At 42.8% G+C, this 15,863-nt stretch overlaps 1 protein-coding gene across 1 annotated transcript; it reads right to left on the reverse strand.

The window, feature by feature from the left end:
- Positions 1 to 9,339: 9,339 nt before the first annotated feature.
- On the reverse strand, positions 9,340 to 13,120 carry LOC104126040 (cytokine SCM-1 beta-like). Its single transcript, XM_009638547.2, has 3 exons — positions 12,973 to 13,120; positions 10,265 to 10,382; positions 9,340 to 9,532 (listed from the first exon to the last, which is right to left on the reverse strand). Exons 1-3 carry the CDS (start codon positions 13,118 to 13,120, stop codon positions 9,427 to 9,429), a joined length of 372 nt encoding a protein of 123 aa, XP_009636842.2. The 3' UTR covers positions 9,340 to 9,426.
- Positions 13,121 to 15,863: the final 2,743 nt, after the last annotated feature.

A 15,863-nucleotide genomic window follows, 5' to 3' on the forward strand; every position in this document is an offset into this window, starting at 1 on the left:
GTGTGGACTTGGGAGGAGTATCAGGAGTGGACATGGTCTTTGGAAAAAATGCAGTCCTTGGTGTGCTCTTGGAGGTAGTCTTTGGACTGACTTTGCTTGAGGGTTTGGGAACTTGTCTTGCCTTTTGTGTGTGTTAGGACTGGCACTTATAGTTCTGCTGGAAGGTCTTTTTTGGACATTTCATCTGATATTTCCATGGCATCTTGCACCCACTGGAGGTCAGTCCTCACATAGATCTTGTGGTGTGCTGTAGTAAGGGACCTGCAGAAAAGAAGCAAAGCCAGACAACCATTCCACCTCTGGTTTCTAACCCAGGATTCACTGTAAATGTTATAATGAGACCTTTCAAATTCATTTGTCATCATAAATTCCATACAAAACCAGGCAGCAATACTAACTGTTCATACATTGCGCATGAGTATAATTATATATAGCATAAGTATTATATGAGTATATATAATTATACTCATGTGCAACATACGAAGAGTTGGTGTTGCTGCCTGCAACTGTGAACCACCCTGGAGAGTCTCATATACAGTAAATAGCTGGTGAACAGCTGGTGAATGAGTTACTAAGCTAAAGGATAAAAGTACCTGGCAAAAAGCATCATCTATGCTTAGAAAATAGGTATGTTTGTGGAGCAGCACTAAGTACCACTAGCGGGAACATCTCAAAATGTTCTCCAAGGATAGATCAATGGTTACATAGGATGAAAACTGTGCTCCCTTTTTCTCCAAGTGTATAAACTGCAGTGGCTTTATTTTGGGTGCCAACTTCCAGTACTGTACAGTACTTATAAATTCTATATGCACAGCAGCTTCAACAATGGAGGTTAATTTGTCTTAAGGCAGGCATCCAAAAATAGAAGCTACCCCCTCCTTCCCCTGGTATGCAGTTTTGAAAAGAACGAAGTGTAAGTGTCAAAAGGCCAACAGCTTTGTAGTGACTACTACTGTGATCCCAGTCACTATTCCTCTCTTCCCCAAGTGTGTTCTGCAGCAGGACACACTGAAGATTTACTACGATGGAGATGACAGCCTAAAAGTCTGGGCAGCTCTTACCAAGAAGCTTGTTGTATCTACGAATATGTTCTCAACTCCTGCTGCAGGAACCAGTCTTCTAACAGAAACCAGGAAATGCCATGAGTTCCATGGCCCACATCTGTAATTCCATTAATCTCCTTTTTTACCTCCTGTCATTCACTTTTCTGATCTTGTTTTGCCTTTTCTCCCTCTATCTGCCTCCCACACTCCTTTGCCACTACTATTCTTGCCTGTCATTCCCTCTCCATTTCTTCTTTTCATGACAGGACTAATCCTTCTCCCCACTTTTTACACCTTGCAATTCTTTTCCCTCATAAAAAGTATGGCTGCCTGCTTTGCCTTTAACACAGGCTTTTTAGAAAAAAACAAACTCACCTTGCAACCAACAGAAGATTCCTTGAAAAGTATCCCTACAACATGGTCTCCAAGCCATGTTTTTTTGTCTGTCTTTCACTTTGTTTTTGTCAAAATCTCCTCTTTAGCCTGTTAGTCAACAGAACTATTAGAGACCTTGGTTACTCCTCTAAGCCTTGTCACCTCTGCATATCCCTTGCATTTAACAACAAAAAATCCCAGGGTATTTTTCCACAGACTCTCTCCTGCCATGGAATGTTCTTCTAGCAAATTATCCCTCCAAGAAAACACAAGTACTTGGCTCTGAAAAGCTACTAACAGTGCTGCAAACAAGGAAAATCAGGTATGGGATTACTCTCTGTGAAATCACTGAGAATAAGCAGCAGCAAAATCAGTGGGCAATAACCTCAGGGCATACACAGGTCACTTCACGAAAAAGTTAGAGGTGTCCTTGGTTTTGGCCTTCCCTTGTATTGTGAATGTGTACTTTTTGTGCTTTAATTTTTGCATTTTGGTGGGTTTGCGTGAGGCTACATGTGATCAATTTGTGCCTGTGATTTTTGCACTCCCGAGTCTATGCAAAAGTTTTTCTTCTGTTTGTGATTACGTGCCTCACGTGAGAGCTTCAGCATGCAGCAGGCATGGTCCACGGATTCGAGGCCACCTCACATCACCACTGTAAATAGTGGGCAATGGTGGTCTTAAGGTCTTAACTGTACAAAGTCAGGAGTAAGACTTCATTATATAAATCACTTGTACCCCTTTGTCTTGGATGTTGTTTTTGTTTCCACTATTCTCACATCTCTAACATATTTATTAGCAAGACAAATACCCAACAAAAAGGTAAGATATGTTGTTAGAGGGCTGACAGACTTATAAATGAGCATATTAGAAGATTAGGTCTATATGGATTACAGAAGGGCAAATAAGAGGTGAAAGACAAGTATGCACAGCAAAAAGGGAAATACATATCTGAAACTGACTCAGGAATCTTCATAAAATGTTATTAACTCATGCAGCTCATTGCCATAAGGTATCAGTAAGATTAAAAGACATTATCTGTACATATGGCTTCAAGATTTCATAGTTACAGGAGAGCAAATAAGAGATTTCTAAGGCACAGAAACTCTCCTTGCATTAAGGTGGAAGCCCACCACTAAGATCAATCTCTCATGTAGGCAAGTTATGCTGTAACTGCCTTCAACAGGATTTCTTGCTGGTTTGATTGCGTGAATCAGCTCTGAAAATGAATCCTGAACTCACCAGACTGCAGGTGCAATGAGGTTGGGAACTCTTGTCTTCCTGTTTGCTTGCAAATTGCTATCTCACTTTGTGCACAGGGAAGATATCAAGCCGAAAGATGACCAGAATGGCTGCGGTGTGGAGTTTTATTGCTGGTGGCTTCTGTGTCAAGGCAGAGAAATGATTAACACGAGCCTACTTTCATGGAGTTTATGTATTGTTCAGTTGTCAGGTCCTGGTTTTGCCAAAAAAGGTAGTGGAGTAGTGGGAAAGGGTTACATAAGTAGATGATTTTAATTCTGGTGACGGAGAACCACCTCTTTCCTGTCCATTACCTGTTAGTAGCTCTTCTGTGAAAGCCCTTCCTGCTCAAACCCCGTTGGGGCTGAAGTTCTCTGAAATAAGTTTTATTTTAGCCTGGTTTAATTTAGCTACTTTTATGCTATCCTATGCTGCCTATGTTTTGAACGTTGTACATAAAGAGCCCCACAGAAGCACAGAATGACACTCTCTGACCACTGACAATGAGAACATGCATCGAAGGAAAGCTAGTTTTGCTAATGGGAATGAGAGGCCCCAATCACATAGTGACTGTGTGGGCCAGCGGTTGCTCTCAATGGTATCTTTAGAAGCCGCTCTGGAAGGGGTACCGCACATCCCTTCTGTGGGGTGGGACTTGTCAAAAGTTTAATGCTTTCTCCCGACCTCCGGGTAGCCAAGGCTGATACCACAAAGTACTTGGGCTGGCTGAGGGAAAGTGCAGAGGACATGCTCTCACCTGCAGAATGTAACCATCTCCACGAGTCACCTTGTGATTCATACTTTTAAGTAGGGGCCTTTTTAGGCAGCTGCAGGGAAGTTTGGGGGGCTACAAAGCAAAACACATTTGAGAGAGTTTGTAAATATGTTCATGTAATTCCAGATTGTCAGCTGGACTCCTGAGATCTCTTAAATTATTTCTGAGATGGAAAAAACACCACTCAGCTATAGTTGTACTAAAATCTTTAGCTGTAACTACAAAGCTTCTTCCAAGATTTTCTCTGGTTGATAACTGTTTCTTCTGGTTGTAGTTTTAAAGACTGAATTTAGACATTCTCGAAACTTTCATTCACTACAAGTAGTCACAATAGGGAGAAATCAACTAGGTTGGGTTTAAAAAGTGAAGTTCACCCCAGCTATTTTTCTCCAATTGGATGATTTTTCATTTAAAAAGTTAAATCTGAGCCCACAAAACATATGCCTTGGAGTAAGTTTTTACAGTCATATTACTAATTTTATTCAGTAAGTAATTACCGCTTCACTTTTTTCTAGCATAAAAATCTAGAAATGGAGATGTGCAGTATTTTGCTGATTTAGTTGCTTGACTTGACTGAATCATAGAATCACTTTGGTTGGAAAAGACCTTTGAGATCATCAAGTCCAACTTGATGTCAGGGAGGCAGCAGACTTCCCTATGGGATGGGTCTGCGTGGCATATCGGGCCCTCCATTCCCTTCAGAAGGGAATCGCCCACAACAATCACCCTTCTTTTTTCCTTTGTACAGTCAGTCTTGATAGGCAGGGGTGACCTTCTCTCCCTGGACAACCCCCTGGGTGGGCCTTCACCCCCATCCTCAGTTGCCTGGCCTGGTATCATTACAGCAGGTCTTTCTGAGCAGACAAGGTATCCCTCATGAGTGATGCTCATGCTAGAAGGAGTTAATAAATCAAACCTGAACCGGCCAGCACCTCATGCAAAGCACCCTAAGGAGAGTACCAGGTGAATTGGCAACTCATAGCGTGGCAATTCCTGTTCAGGGTTTGTTTATAAGCAGGGTTAGGATGACTGTGAAGGTAGGTGGGAGCCCTGGTGGGAGCCCTAACAAAGCCATTTTCTTCTCATGCTGTACAGAGAGGCACTAGGCAACTATCACTTGAGGTTTCTTTGTGAGTCAATGTTATCCCCCTGGGGAATACCAGGGTAACTCTCTAATGGTCTCAGAGCAGCAGGCATGTTGGAGCTGGCACCATGGTGGACAGTAGGCAGCAGATGGTAGGAAACAAGCAGGTATTTCCCCCACTGAGGAACCTACAGAAGCCTCATCTTGCACATGTATTCACATGCGTGCACGAACACATGAATGCACACAGGTACATGCACCCTTACTGTCACTCTCTCCGACACCAATCTTTCAGGAAGACTCTGAGTCCTAGGGCTTACTCTTGCAACACACACTTCTTCACCTGATGGTTCTTGAGGAAACTGTAACCTCAGTGTGGAACTAAAAGGCTCAGAAACCTGGAGGGAATGAAAAAGCGATCAGATTTATTTCAGGTGTTAAGAATTCTAAACAGCTTTTGCATTTTTTTCTTCAGTTCTTAAAGGCTTAATGCAAGAAATATTCAATATGATACATAATAGTCAGCCCAAATCGAGTGACAGCCACTGCATGAAAATGAACAATTAAGCAGAGCAGGACATGAGTGTGTATTTTTGGAGTCTTTGTGTCTTATGACAGTATCAGCCTCTTTCTTTGCATAACAACATGTAATAATATGGTCTGGACTCTTTTATTCTAAACCACAGCCAGACAGGAAGGAAACCCCAAACTTTTCCAGGAACGGGCCTGCCGTGCAACCCCATTTTCTGTGGTCTCTTTAAAGGAACAGAGTAGGGGCAATAACCAGGCCTTGAACCAGCACATGCTCTGGAAATGTCTCTTAACTTTCTAGTTCCTTAATTACAAGCAGCGAAAAGAATACAGGTGCAGCTATGTAAAGTCATTTCCTAGGAAGTGTACTTTTCTAATGCAAAAAGCCAGCATGCCCAGAGGGGTGGGTAGTTGTCCTGTCAGCCTCTGTTGAAGTTAGTGAAGCTGTGCATACTTACACAGATTGAGGGTTTGTCCACTGTGCTCTTTGCTGTCCTTCCCCTGTGCTAAAGATCTGTACACAGTGCATCTCTTCAGCCCCTTTGGAAACTGTGTGCGTGGTGTGCGACAGAAGAGAAACGGTTGACTAGTTTCAGATATTGCTGCTCCCTGGTCTGCCAATGTGTATTTGGAGGGTTCTTTCTGGCAAAGTGGTGCACAGATCTTACAAAGGGAGTCAAAGGAAATCAATGTTCATATTACAGGCTGTAATCTAGCAGGGGATGAGCAGGAGGGGAAGCAGTTGCTGTGAGCACCCTGCTCCCTACCTCACCTGGAGAATCATAGAATCATCTAGGTTGGAAAAGACCTTTAAGATCATCAGGTCCAACTGTTAACCTAACCCTGCCATCCCACCACTAAACCATGTCCCTAAGCGCCTCATATGTCCTTCTTTTAAATACCTCCAGGGATGGGGACTCTACTACCTCTCTGGGCAGCCCATTCCAGAGCCTGACAACCCTTTAGGTGAAGAAATTTTTCCTAATGTCTAACCTAAACCTGCCCTGGCGCAACTTCAAGCCATTCCCCCTCATCCTATCATCTGTTACCAGGGAGAAGAGGCCAACCCCCACCTCACTACAGCCTCCTTTCAGGCAGTTGTAGAGGGTGATAAGGTCTCCCCTCAGCCTCCTCTTCTCCAAACTAAACAGCCCCAGTTCCCTCAGCTGCTCCTTGTATGACTTGTGCTCCGGACCCCTCAGCAGCTTTGTGGCTCTCCTCTGGACATGTTCCAGCAATGCAACATCTTTCTTGTAGTGAGGGGCCCAAAACTGAACACAGTATTTGAGGTGCAGCCTCACCAGCACTGAGTACAGGGGCACTATCACTTCCCTGCTCCTGCTGGCCACACTATTCCTGATACAAGCCAGGATGCCTGGAGAAGAAATGGTGGGCAGCCAGGTGCAGGGAGGACATCAGCGCAACCACAGCCCCAGATATTCAGACGCACCTTGGAGCCTAACTGCCTGTTTTTCTAAGCGAGATATTTCCTAAGGATGTTGGAGAGACCGAGACTATGGTTCTTACTTGCCTCCAACACAACAGCAGCACTCTAGTTCTTCATTTTGCACTTTTCTTTTGTGTGTGTGTGAAAAGGAGGTTTAATAATATTTTCCATTCTAGCTAAAGCATTTTGAGAGCCTCAGGGAAAAGTGCTAGGCAGGAGCAGTGCCATTACAGATAAGTTTCCAGACTATACACAGCTAGAGATGACAAAAATAGCACACAACTGGGACCACAGCAAGGATTCAGTTGAATATGAGGAAGAACTTCTTTACTTTGAGGGTGACTAGAGCCCTGGAACAGGCTACCCAGTGGGGTTGTGGAGTCTCCTTCTCTGCAGATATTCAAAGCCCGCCTGGACCATGTCCTGTGCAACCTGCTCCAGGTGACCCTGCTTTAGCAGGAGGGTTGGACTAGGTGATCTCCCAAGATTCCTTCCAAATCCTGCCATTCTGTGATTCTGTGTGACTGGGGTAAGGAATGGTCAGGGAAAGATGGGGGAGTCCCTGGGGCTTAATGGCTGAGTAGGAAGAGATGTTGAGAGCGCTGATCACCCATAGTAATTAACTCCCCAAAAGTCCACAAGGATCATTACAGATCTTGCAAGGTATAACAAACAAGACGTAATTATTAAGTAGGATGACTCACTCTTAAAAATTATTAATCATGATATGAACTGTGATGAGGATAGGCAGATATAAAGTATTAATTGCTATGCGATGCTTAATTAGTATATCCTCAGGTTGTGATAGTCCTAATTAAAAATATTATGTTCACTTCAGCAAGATTAATTCCAGGATAAGATACTACTAAGTATGAGCGCAAGGCATTAAAGTTCTGCCTGCCAAAAGCATGTTAGTTCTGGTCCTGGATGAACTTGATCAATGGAAGCTGATGATATTCATCTGTGAGAGCTTATCATAAAAATGCTTTTATAGGTGACATGGTTTTGTAGCCTGCTGGTAACCTGATGATGCTGAGGGGAACAGAAGCGTTTCTGTTGTCTGTAATATGAGGTGCTGGGGCCTTGAGGTTGGCAATTCAAAATGAGTGAACACCAGTTTATACATTGCTGTACTCCAGAAACATCTCATCTCAACATTTCTTTCTACCTGTAAGGCTCTTCTTAAAAAGTTTGTAGCAACAACTATTTTTTCTGGTGCAGTTGATCTCAAGAACCTCAGTAAAGAAGCATTGCTCCATACAATGGAGGCTCAGCAGCCTGCCTTGGCTCTGTTCTGTAGTGAGACACATACAAGTTATCCTTCTCTTCCCTGCCTGAGCCGGAGCACTGCTTTAAAACCTGTCCTGATTAGTGAAAACTAAATGCGTCTCCCTACACAGGACTGGGCTATTACAAAACATGAGCCATGGGAGACAAAATCTGTCTGCAGACTTGACCAGTGGGCTGTAAAGACTGGCTTTTAGAGAAACACAATCTTATTTCTATGGTGTAGTTTGGAAGTGCTGTAGTTTCATGTGTATCACTAAGAGGTTATTTGTGATGAAAAGCCTGTGCCTTAGCAGCAGTGCAGGCTACATACATGTGGTAGTATGAGAGGGAGTTTATTCCTGGAGCTGCTCTGCCTATACCTCTCCTCCACCCCTCAACCTCCTCAAATGCCAATTTTTTCTCTCTCTGCATAGAGGTCTTCTGAGGCTGCTTCTGATAATGTGGGGATCATCCTAGCATCGTATGAAGTCTGACTTTTAAGTATCTGAACTTTTGAAGAGGCATTGTCTGAAATATGGGTTTTACAGCTGAAATATAGTGTAGAAAGCTCAGATTCAAATTGCTTTTGAACAATCTGAGTCATGAGTTGGCAGCAGTGTCAGCTGTAGCTGGCTTGCCCAAAAGTTCTCAGATTTGTGCTGTCATCTTGATACCCATTTCAACAGTCTCCATCTGCATTACATACAAGGAGAAAAACGTACCATTTGATTCCAGGTTTATAGTAACTTTATTAAAATTCAAATCCTTCCTTTAGTAGAATTTATCAATTTTAAAAATACAAGACATTTACATATACATAGGTCTCTAGGGCAGGGAGTTTCTATAAGTTTGTGGAATACAGATTCCAGATATGGTTTGTTCTTGCTTATCCAGAGAAAAGCAAAGGGAAAAGTAGAACAATTGTTTCAGGTTTGTCTCATGTGAGGGTGAAACTGAAGTAACTTCACAGAAGTCAGTAGGTAGGATAAGTCTTCCCCAGTACAAGGTTGAATAGGGTTACATTCATAGAGTTACCCTGAATTACTCCAGGTCATCCCTCGGTGAGAGCATCCATATGTCATCGTGGACTGAGCTTATCGTGCAATACTGTGTTTAAAAACAGAAGGCCCAAGGATCATCTTCTGAATATTGCACTGATCAGGTGATAGCCTGAAGCATGAGATTAATTTACTTACAGATTATATAAGTATGAATAACCATTAAATTATATAGCACCTTCTCAAAGCCAGCACTCAATGCAGAACATTCTGATCTCCATCAGGATGGAGGTCTACACTCATCCAGCTCCGTGGGAGGTCATCTTCTTTCCTACAGCATGTGAAACTATCTGCCATTCACCCTTAAATGCCATACTGGTCAGGACAGCAAGGATGAGAATGTACCTACATTCAGTTGTAAATAAATATTAGCAAGCATTTCAGCAAATAAGCAGTGTAACAGAGTCTGGCTGTAAAACGAAGTAGTCGGCAGACATTCAACCAGTGATGAACAGATTCTGGTGAGTTCATGTTTGTTCAGAGATTTTATTGCCAATTAATAATTAGGAATTAAAAGCAGATACTAAGGCTTTCTTCGCTGTTAAATGCAGCACTGATGACGATTCCATTCAGTTGGCCTTAGATGCTTGCCCAGGGTGGGATTATTTGCCTTTGGTGGTACGTTTTTGGTCTATTTTCCTTATAGCATCCTGCACCCATTTCTGATCAGCGTTTACGCAGAACTTGAAACCTTTTATGGTCATAAACCTATAGGAAGAAAGAAAGCAAACCAGGTGGCCATTAAATTCCAGTCCCCGAACCCAGGTTTACTGTTCTTGGTTTTTATGCAGGACAGGAGTAACAGTATGGTAAAACCATATTGTACACTGGAGTTTGTAGTTGTTAGTTGGAATAACAGCAGTTAGCAATGTTAGTTGCCTATTTATGTCATAGGTATGTATGTAACATACATGGTCATGCGCATATATACTAACGTTTAAAAAAAGGAGCATACCTGATATTCTGAGATCTTATGTGAAATCATGATACACATTTACCTCCCAGAAGCAGATGCCAGATTTGATAAAAATGCGTGCTCATGAGATCAAAAGACCAAACACAGCTCCTAGCAGGAGTCACAGTTACCCCAAACTCTTCCACATGATTATTCCCCGTTGGCACAATTCAATGCACCAGGCTTCTGACTGCTCCGCCCTGACCCCTCGCTGAGATTTTTCCCCACTTTCTGGGCACAAAGGTCTGGCTGTGCAGTGAGATTTCTGCCAGCGTTTGCGAGCAGCATACAGCTCCCTGCTCCCTGAAGCCCCCTCACTCCCTCGGCTGCCAGGTGACTGCTTCATGGGGGAACCGGAAGGGTGGCCTGAACTAGCCAGATTTAGTGATTTGGGACATAAGGTATCTTCTGATGCCCCTTCCCTTTTTGATGGTAGCATGTTTGTATAGACAAGTCTGAAGGTGAACTGTGCACTGAACACTTACATGACGGCGTTTACTGGACCCTGTTGCCTTTCATAGCCAACAAGTTTTTGGATGTTCACTTGCTGTGTAGGCAGAATTACACATCTCAATTTGTGCATGCGCTGACTTCCAATGCTCCCTAGAAGGGGAAAATAGATAAATGAGGCAAAGACAGTCAATACTATATTTGTATTTAGCCATAATTACTTAATAAATTATGAATTCCAGCAGATTTCCAGTTGTTAGAACATGAGTGTTTCATGATAGACAGCCACAATACCAGTTCTACAAGGTATTTTTTGTGATGCATCCTACCATCTCTAAAGTGTTATTGCTGTTTCAGTTAAGATGCTAATCTTCATCCGTTCTCCTGAACAATTGTATAATCATTCTGCCCCTAGGGAGTCACTGCTTCCGTAGCAGAAAAGGTTTTTGGCATCATTCATGATTAGGTCTGTATCATCTGCAAATAAGTGTCCATATGGAGTAGCGCTTAGAACCAGCACCTTTACTGGGTGGATTTCCACATGCCATACTGTGTATCAGTAATTCCCCCTACTTTCCAAGGGAAGGAAAGGAAGCCAAGGCTACTTGTCTCACACTGGACATTCAAAACTAGCATTAAAAAAAAATTGTTGAAAGAAAGGGAGGTATATCTGCCAGAAGACTAAGTGCTCGGGTACTCCTGCTCTAAGTCTGGTTTCATAGGCAATGGAGTGCTACTTAATCTTCTCTTTCCTCCAACATTTTCATACATTTCAGGGAAATGCACCAGTGATTAATAAAGAGGATCATGATATCAGTGTACAATTCTCTGGACAGTTGTTACCTTACATGATGATAACTAAAAATGGGAGCTTATTTAAGTGCAATGGAGTATATGCACACGTTACAGGAAGCCTCTGCTTACTAGTTTCTGTCTTTTTCCCACCCATCAAAGACAGGTTTGGGAAGGCATGAGGGGGACAAACAGAACACTTCTGTATTCTGAGGTTTCTTTTTAAAAGAATTTATAGAGAAACTGGCTTGAGAAAAGTCCAAGAGCTGTTCAGGTGCAAAATATTAATTTTGCAATATTCATTGCTAAGTATAAAACCTGCTTTAGATAATTTCATTATCTGTGACCTTTTCTTTGTTTGAAATAATTGGAATAGCTGAGGCAAACACATATCAGCCTTTGGAGAAGCTGTAGCATAGCCAGGGCATGGGTACTGGCAGAGTTGCTAGTTCTTGAGATTTTGTTTGCCTGAAAGAATATCTCTTCTGATCTTGTTTTAGTCAGGAGTAATACCATGCATTTTTTGATGATTCATTACAAATATGTATCTTACTGCCTCACTCAGACTAGTTTTCAAAACATGGCATTAAAGAGTTCAAAGATAGTCAAGCAATCCTTACTAGTCCTGGAAATATTCTCCCTACAACTAAACTATCCCCAGGGAATGCATGCAGGCAATACCAGCAGAGCTCCTCTTAGCCTGGGAACAAAATCAAACTGCTCTGCAGCTATCACGACCCTTTTTCCTGGGTTGTTTTTTTTTTTCATCATCATTCTTTCTAATCCTTTTTCTATCCCTTGCACACCACCTCAGTGTGCTTTTTCAGACTTCATGCTATTTATGGGAAATCATACAACCCAGAGAATGACATTACGAACTGGCAGTCTGTGATACGAAGCCACGTGTTGCCAAGATGAACAGCAGTAGCGTTAATCAACGTGCGAGAATGAGCATGATCTAGCTGTAGGGGCACTAGGCCAACGTGCTTAGTATGTAGCTACATAATCTTGTGAATGCTTAGCAGGTCTCAGTTTGGTTTTGGTGTGGTTTTGTGAAGATGCCTTTTCTGTGTGTATCTCTGCATATTTTTGTGGGTTTGCATATGGCTTGCACATGAGTGTGTTCTGTGATTTCTATGTGCTTGTTTGTGTGAATCTGTGTATAAGAAGCCGTGTTTGCATGTGTATGTTCATATTTTCGCATGATACATGTTGCCTAATCCAAAAGTCACAGACCTAAACATCACTGTAGACAAACTTACTTAAAGCATGGCTAACAAACATGCCTCATCTCAGTGCTCATAAATGGTCTCAAACAAGATCTTAAATTGTATGAAAACAGGAAGAAAGATAAGACATTGTATAAATCCATTGCTCTCCTTTGCAGTTTACATTTATAATTTTCCTGCGTGTACCAAAATATTTGGCTAGAAACAAGCAAATAGGCAATATGTGATACAGAACTGGAAGAACTTTTTAAAATAGGGACTGGTTTAAGAGGGATTAAGGCTGTATAGTTAGAGAAAAACAAAAATTAATGCAATAAAAATACATATAAAAGTTGTATATCTGGAAAAAGAAAAAAAGTACCACTCAAAATATTTTTCATAAAATGTTATTAACCTATAGAGGTCATTGCTATATGGCACCAGTGAGATTGAAAGACATTATGTCTTCAAGCTTTCATGATTTTAAGAGAGAGAATAATGCACAGAAACTCTTTAAGTGTTCTAAGGCACAGAAGCTCTCCTTGCATTAAGGCAGAAGCCAACTACTAATTGACAGGACATCATATGAAACCTCCCATAAAGCTGCCTTTCTTGTGGTTCTGATCCGGATTTTTTGCAAGTTTTATCTTATGAATCAGCTCTGGCTGAGAACGAATCCTGCTCATCAGACCACTGGTGCAATGTGGAGCAATTTCTGTCTTCCTCTTGGGCTGTAAACTTACCTTTCACCGTGTCCATGGTGAAGATGCCAAGCCAGCAGATGACGAGGATAGCTGCAGCGTGGAGTTTCATTGCTGGTGGCTTCTTCGTTGAGGCAGAGAAGAAAGTGGCTATTGTCAGCCCTCGTTCACAGAGTTTATATAGTGTCATTCAGTGGTCAGTTCTTGTGTTCACTTTTGGGGCGTCATGGGGGGGCTGACTATAAGTGGAAAAAATTGAGTGGCAGTACTTTTTCTGGTGACAGAGAACCACCTCCTTCCCCCCACCCGTCCTTCACTAGCCCCCCTGTGAAGGCTTTTCCTGCTCAAACCCTGCTGTGGTTGCACTTGCTTCTGTGTTGCAAGTGGGGTTTATTTCAAGCTGCAAAAAGTGAGAGCTCTTGTTCTGTAGTGGAAACCTTTAATAAATGTTCCTGTCCTTTCACACCTTGATTTAGAGAGCTGTAGCTAAGCCGCACCGCAGAGGCACAGAGTTACCTCTTTGACCAATGGACCACTTGAAAGGGGAACTGTGAGCTAACGGACGATGGAAACAGGAACACCTTGGCTTTTTCCTAGTGGCTGTAGGGACTTGGTCACTCTAACGTGCAGCTTTGGAGGGTATCACTCTTATTTCCTATGTGTGGTGGAGCTTGTAAAAACTTCTGTTGTCTCTGTGAGTTGCTATGGCCGAAGCTGATACCACTGTGTGCTGGGAGAAGGAAGAGTGAACACACTTTTACATACAGAGCCAGACCCACTAGTCCACCTGCCAGCCAGGCATAACTAAAAAACAATGGTTTCAAAGAGGAATAAGAGTTTATACAGTTGTTTGGTGTTGGTGGTTTGGTTTTTGCTTTTTTTTTTTGCTGGTGTGGTCTTTCTAGTGTAAAGAATGGAGCCCAGGAAAGTAACCAGGCAACCAGGGAGGCACAATTTATAGGAAAGAAGAAAAAAGTTCATTGCACTTCCATGTAAACATGGTGTTGATAACAGGTCTGTCAACTTGTTCCAGTTGTACGTCTATCAAAAGTGTCCTTTTTTTGCAGTCTGTGCCAGTCCTATTACCCAGTTCTAGGTGTCCTTTCTGTGTTGTGGTAAGGTGCTCTGAGTTACTGGACAGCATTACTACGTGCCAGCAGTTTGCACCTGCATATATTTTTCAAGCGAGCTGTGGACCTTCAGGCCACACACGAAGCAGCACCTGAGCTGGCATCATTACCCAGAGCATTTGAGCAGAAATCTCCTCACGTGCTTTGAGCTTTGGAGCACTTCTGTGCCTGGTAGAAAAAGCCATGCTTTGCTAGGCCCACAGAGACCCAGCCCAGCCTGGTGTGAACAGGTAAGCACCAGGCCGCCTGATACCCGAGACTGTAAGGCAGTGGTGTAGAACAGCCATCAGCGCAATGCCTGGAGACAGCGTCCATTCATGTCAGCCTGAAACTTCCCCCGCTCTTACCTCCAGGCCTCGCCTCAGCTGGTTACTTCCAGTTTTCCAAATTCTTGGTAACATCAATGTAAATTGCTCTGCATTGGGGAAATACAGCATGCGGAAGTCAATTCCCTAAGATTCCTGAGGAAAATTGAGATCGAGCTCAATTACTTGACTCCTAGGCTGTAATGGCTGGTCTGTAACCTCAGGAACAGTGGGTAGGTCTTGCAGGTAGAGAACACGCTGCTTGGTTTATTTGTATATACACGCACATTCTTTGTTCCTTTTGATTTGATTCTTTCACCTTACACATAACATGCTACCCAAGGAAAAGCAATGGCAAAAGTAGACAGTAAGCAGGTGTAAGGTACTTGCTGCTTTACTTGAATGCCTGCTAAACCCACTTGCAACGCTAACTTAAGCTGCAATGAAATGGAAGCCAAAGCTTCAACCAGAGCCCCTAAAGGACATACCTGATGCCACGCAGGGGAGTAACCATATTGACCTCGGCAGCACTACTAGGAAATCTAATGTTAAGTTTGTGTCCAAGCAGTGTAGCAGCCTGGACTTTTGCTGAACACTTCCTGAAATCACTCCTTGAATGAGATATTCTAACTTCTTGGTACTTGGCAGCTTTGAGATGCAAGATAGCAACTTTGACATTGATGGTAGAGAGAAGTTTTCTCCCCATTAAGAGAGGAGACACTCCCCCACTTCTGCTCACTGATATGGTATGTACATGTATGTATCTATTCCCTGCCTATAGCTTTGTGAGGGTCACCAGCTGTAGTGAGCATAAGCCAGCTCAGAAGTCAGTCCTTCCCACAGAAGCTTCTGCAGGTTGTGGATTCATCCCTGAGATGCTATTAGAAAGCCTGTTGCTTCTTCAGTTTTCCGCCATTCTTAAGGTGGGATGGAAAAACTGTCCTGTGGCAAGTTTTTCCCCCCTTTGGAGTTCTCATTTGCTGTGGCCTCCTGGGCTGTTGTTCTGTGGACCTGACTTATGTCCAGTGGAGTCTGTGTTTTGGAGAAGAGTTTTGTGGGCTGGAGTCCCACAGCCCTGTCTGTGGATATTTGGTGATCTCTGGTGTTCTTATGTTGTATAAGGCTCATTTTGCATGTACTTGCCAGTGTGCGCTGCCTCCATGCTGTGGCAAAAGCTTAGTGCAAGATGATCAGACATATGGTCTTTCTGTTTTCTTTCTGGTAAGTCCTATTCAAAATGCAGCTAATAAGTGCCCAAAGTACTTTTCCTATTAGTGTTTCTCAGCTCTGGATAAGTTGAATTCTAATGATACTTGTCCTGGGGCTTGAACGCCTCTTGTGTGGCTCACTCATCATGGGCTGCTTTCAAAGCATTCTGGAGTAAAATGATCATTTTCAGCTTGTGATACAGCTACTGATGGAACAGACAGTATGATTATGGAGTTCTCTAACAGTTTGTAAAGTCTGAATTGTGGATAAAGATTACTTATTTTACCAT

Source organism: Egretta garzetta, unplaced genomic scaffold (genome assembly GCF_000687185.1).
Source record: "Egretta garzetta isolate BGI_Z169 unplaced genomic scaffold, ASM68718v1 scaffold465, whole genome shotgun sequence".
Lineage (NCBI taxonomy): Eukaryota > Metazoa > Chordata > Aves > Pelecaniformes > Ardeidae > Egretta > Egretta garzetta.

Bases quoted from the DNA above. Each gene is read 5' to 3' on its own strand.
- LOC104126040 (XM_009638547.2), bottom strand. From the start codon at position 13,120: ATGACACTATATAAACTCTGTGAACGAGGGCTGACAATAGCCACTTTC. The intron at 10,383-12,972 runs GTAAGTTTACAG...TTCCCCTTCTAG, and splicing joins CACCATGGACACGGTGAAAG to GGAGCATTGGAAGTCAGCGC. The intron at 9,533-10,264 runs GTAAGTGTTCAG...TTCTTCCTATAG, and splicing joins GGTCCAGTAAACGCCGTCAT to GTTTATGACCATAAAAGGTT.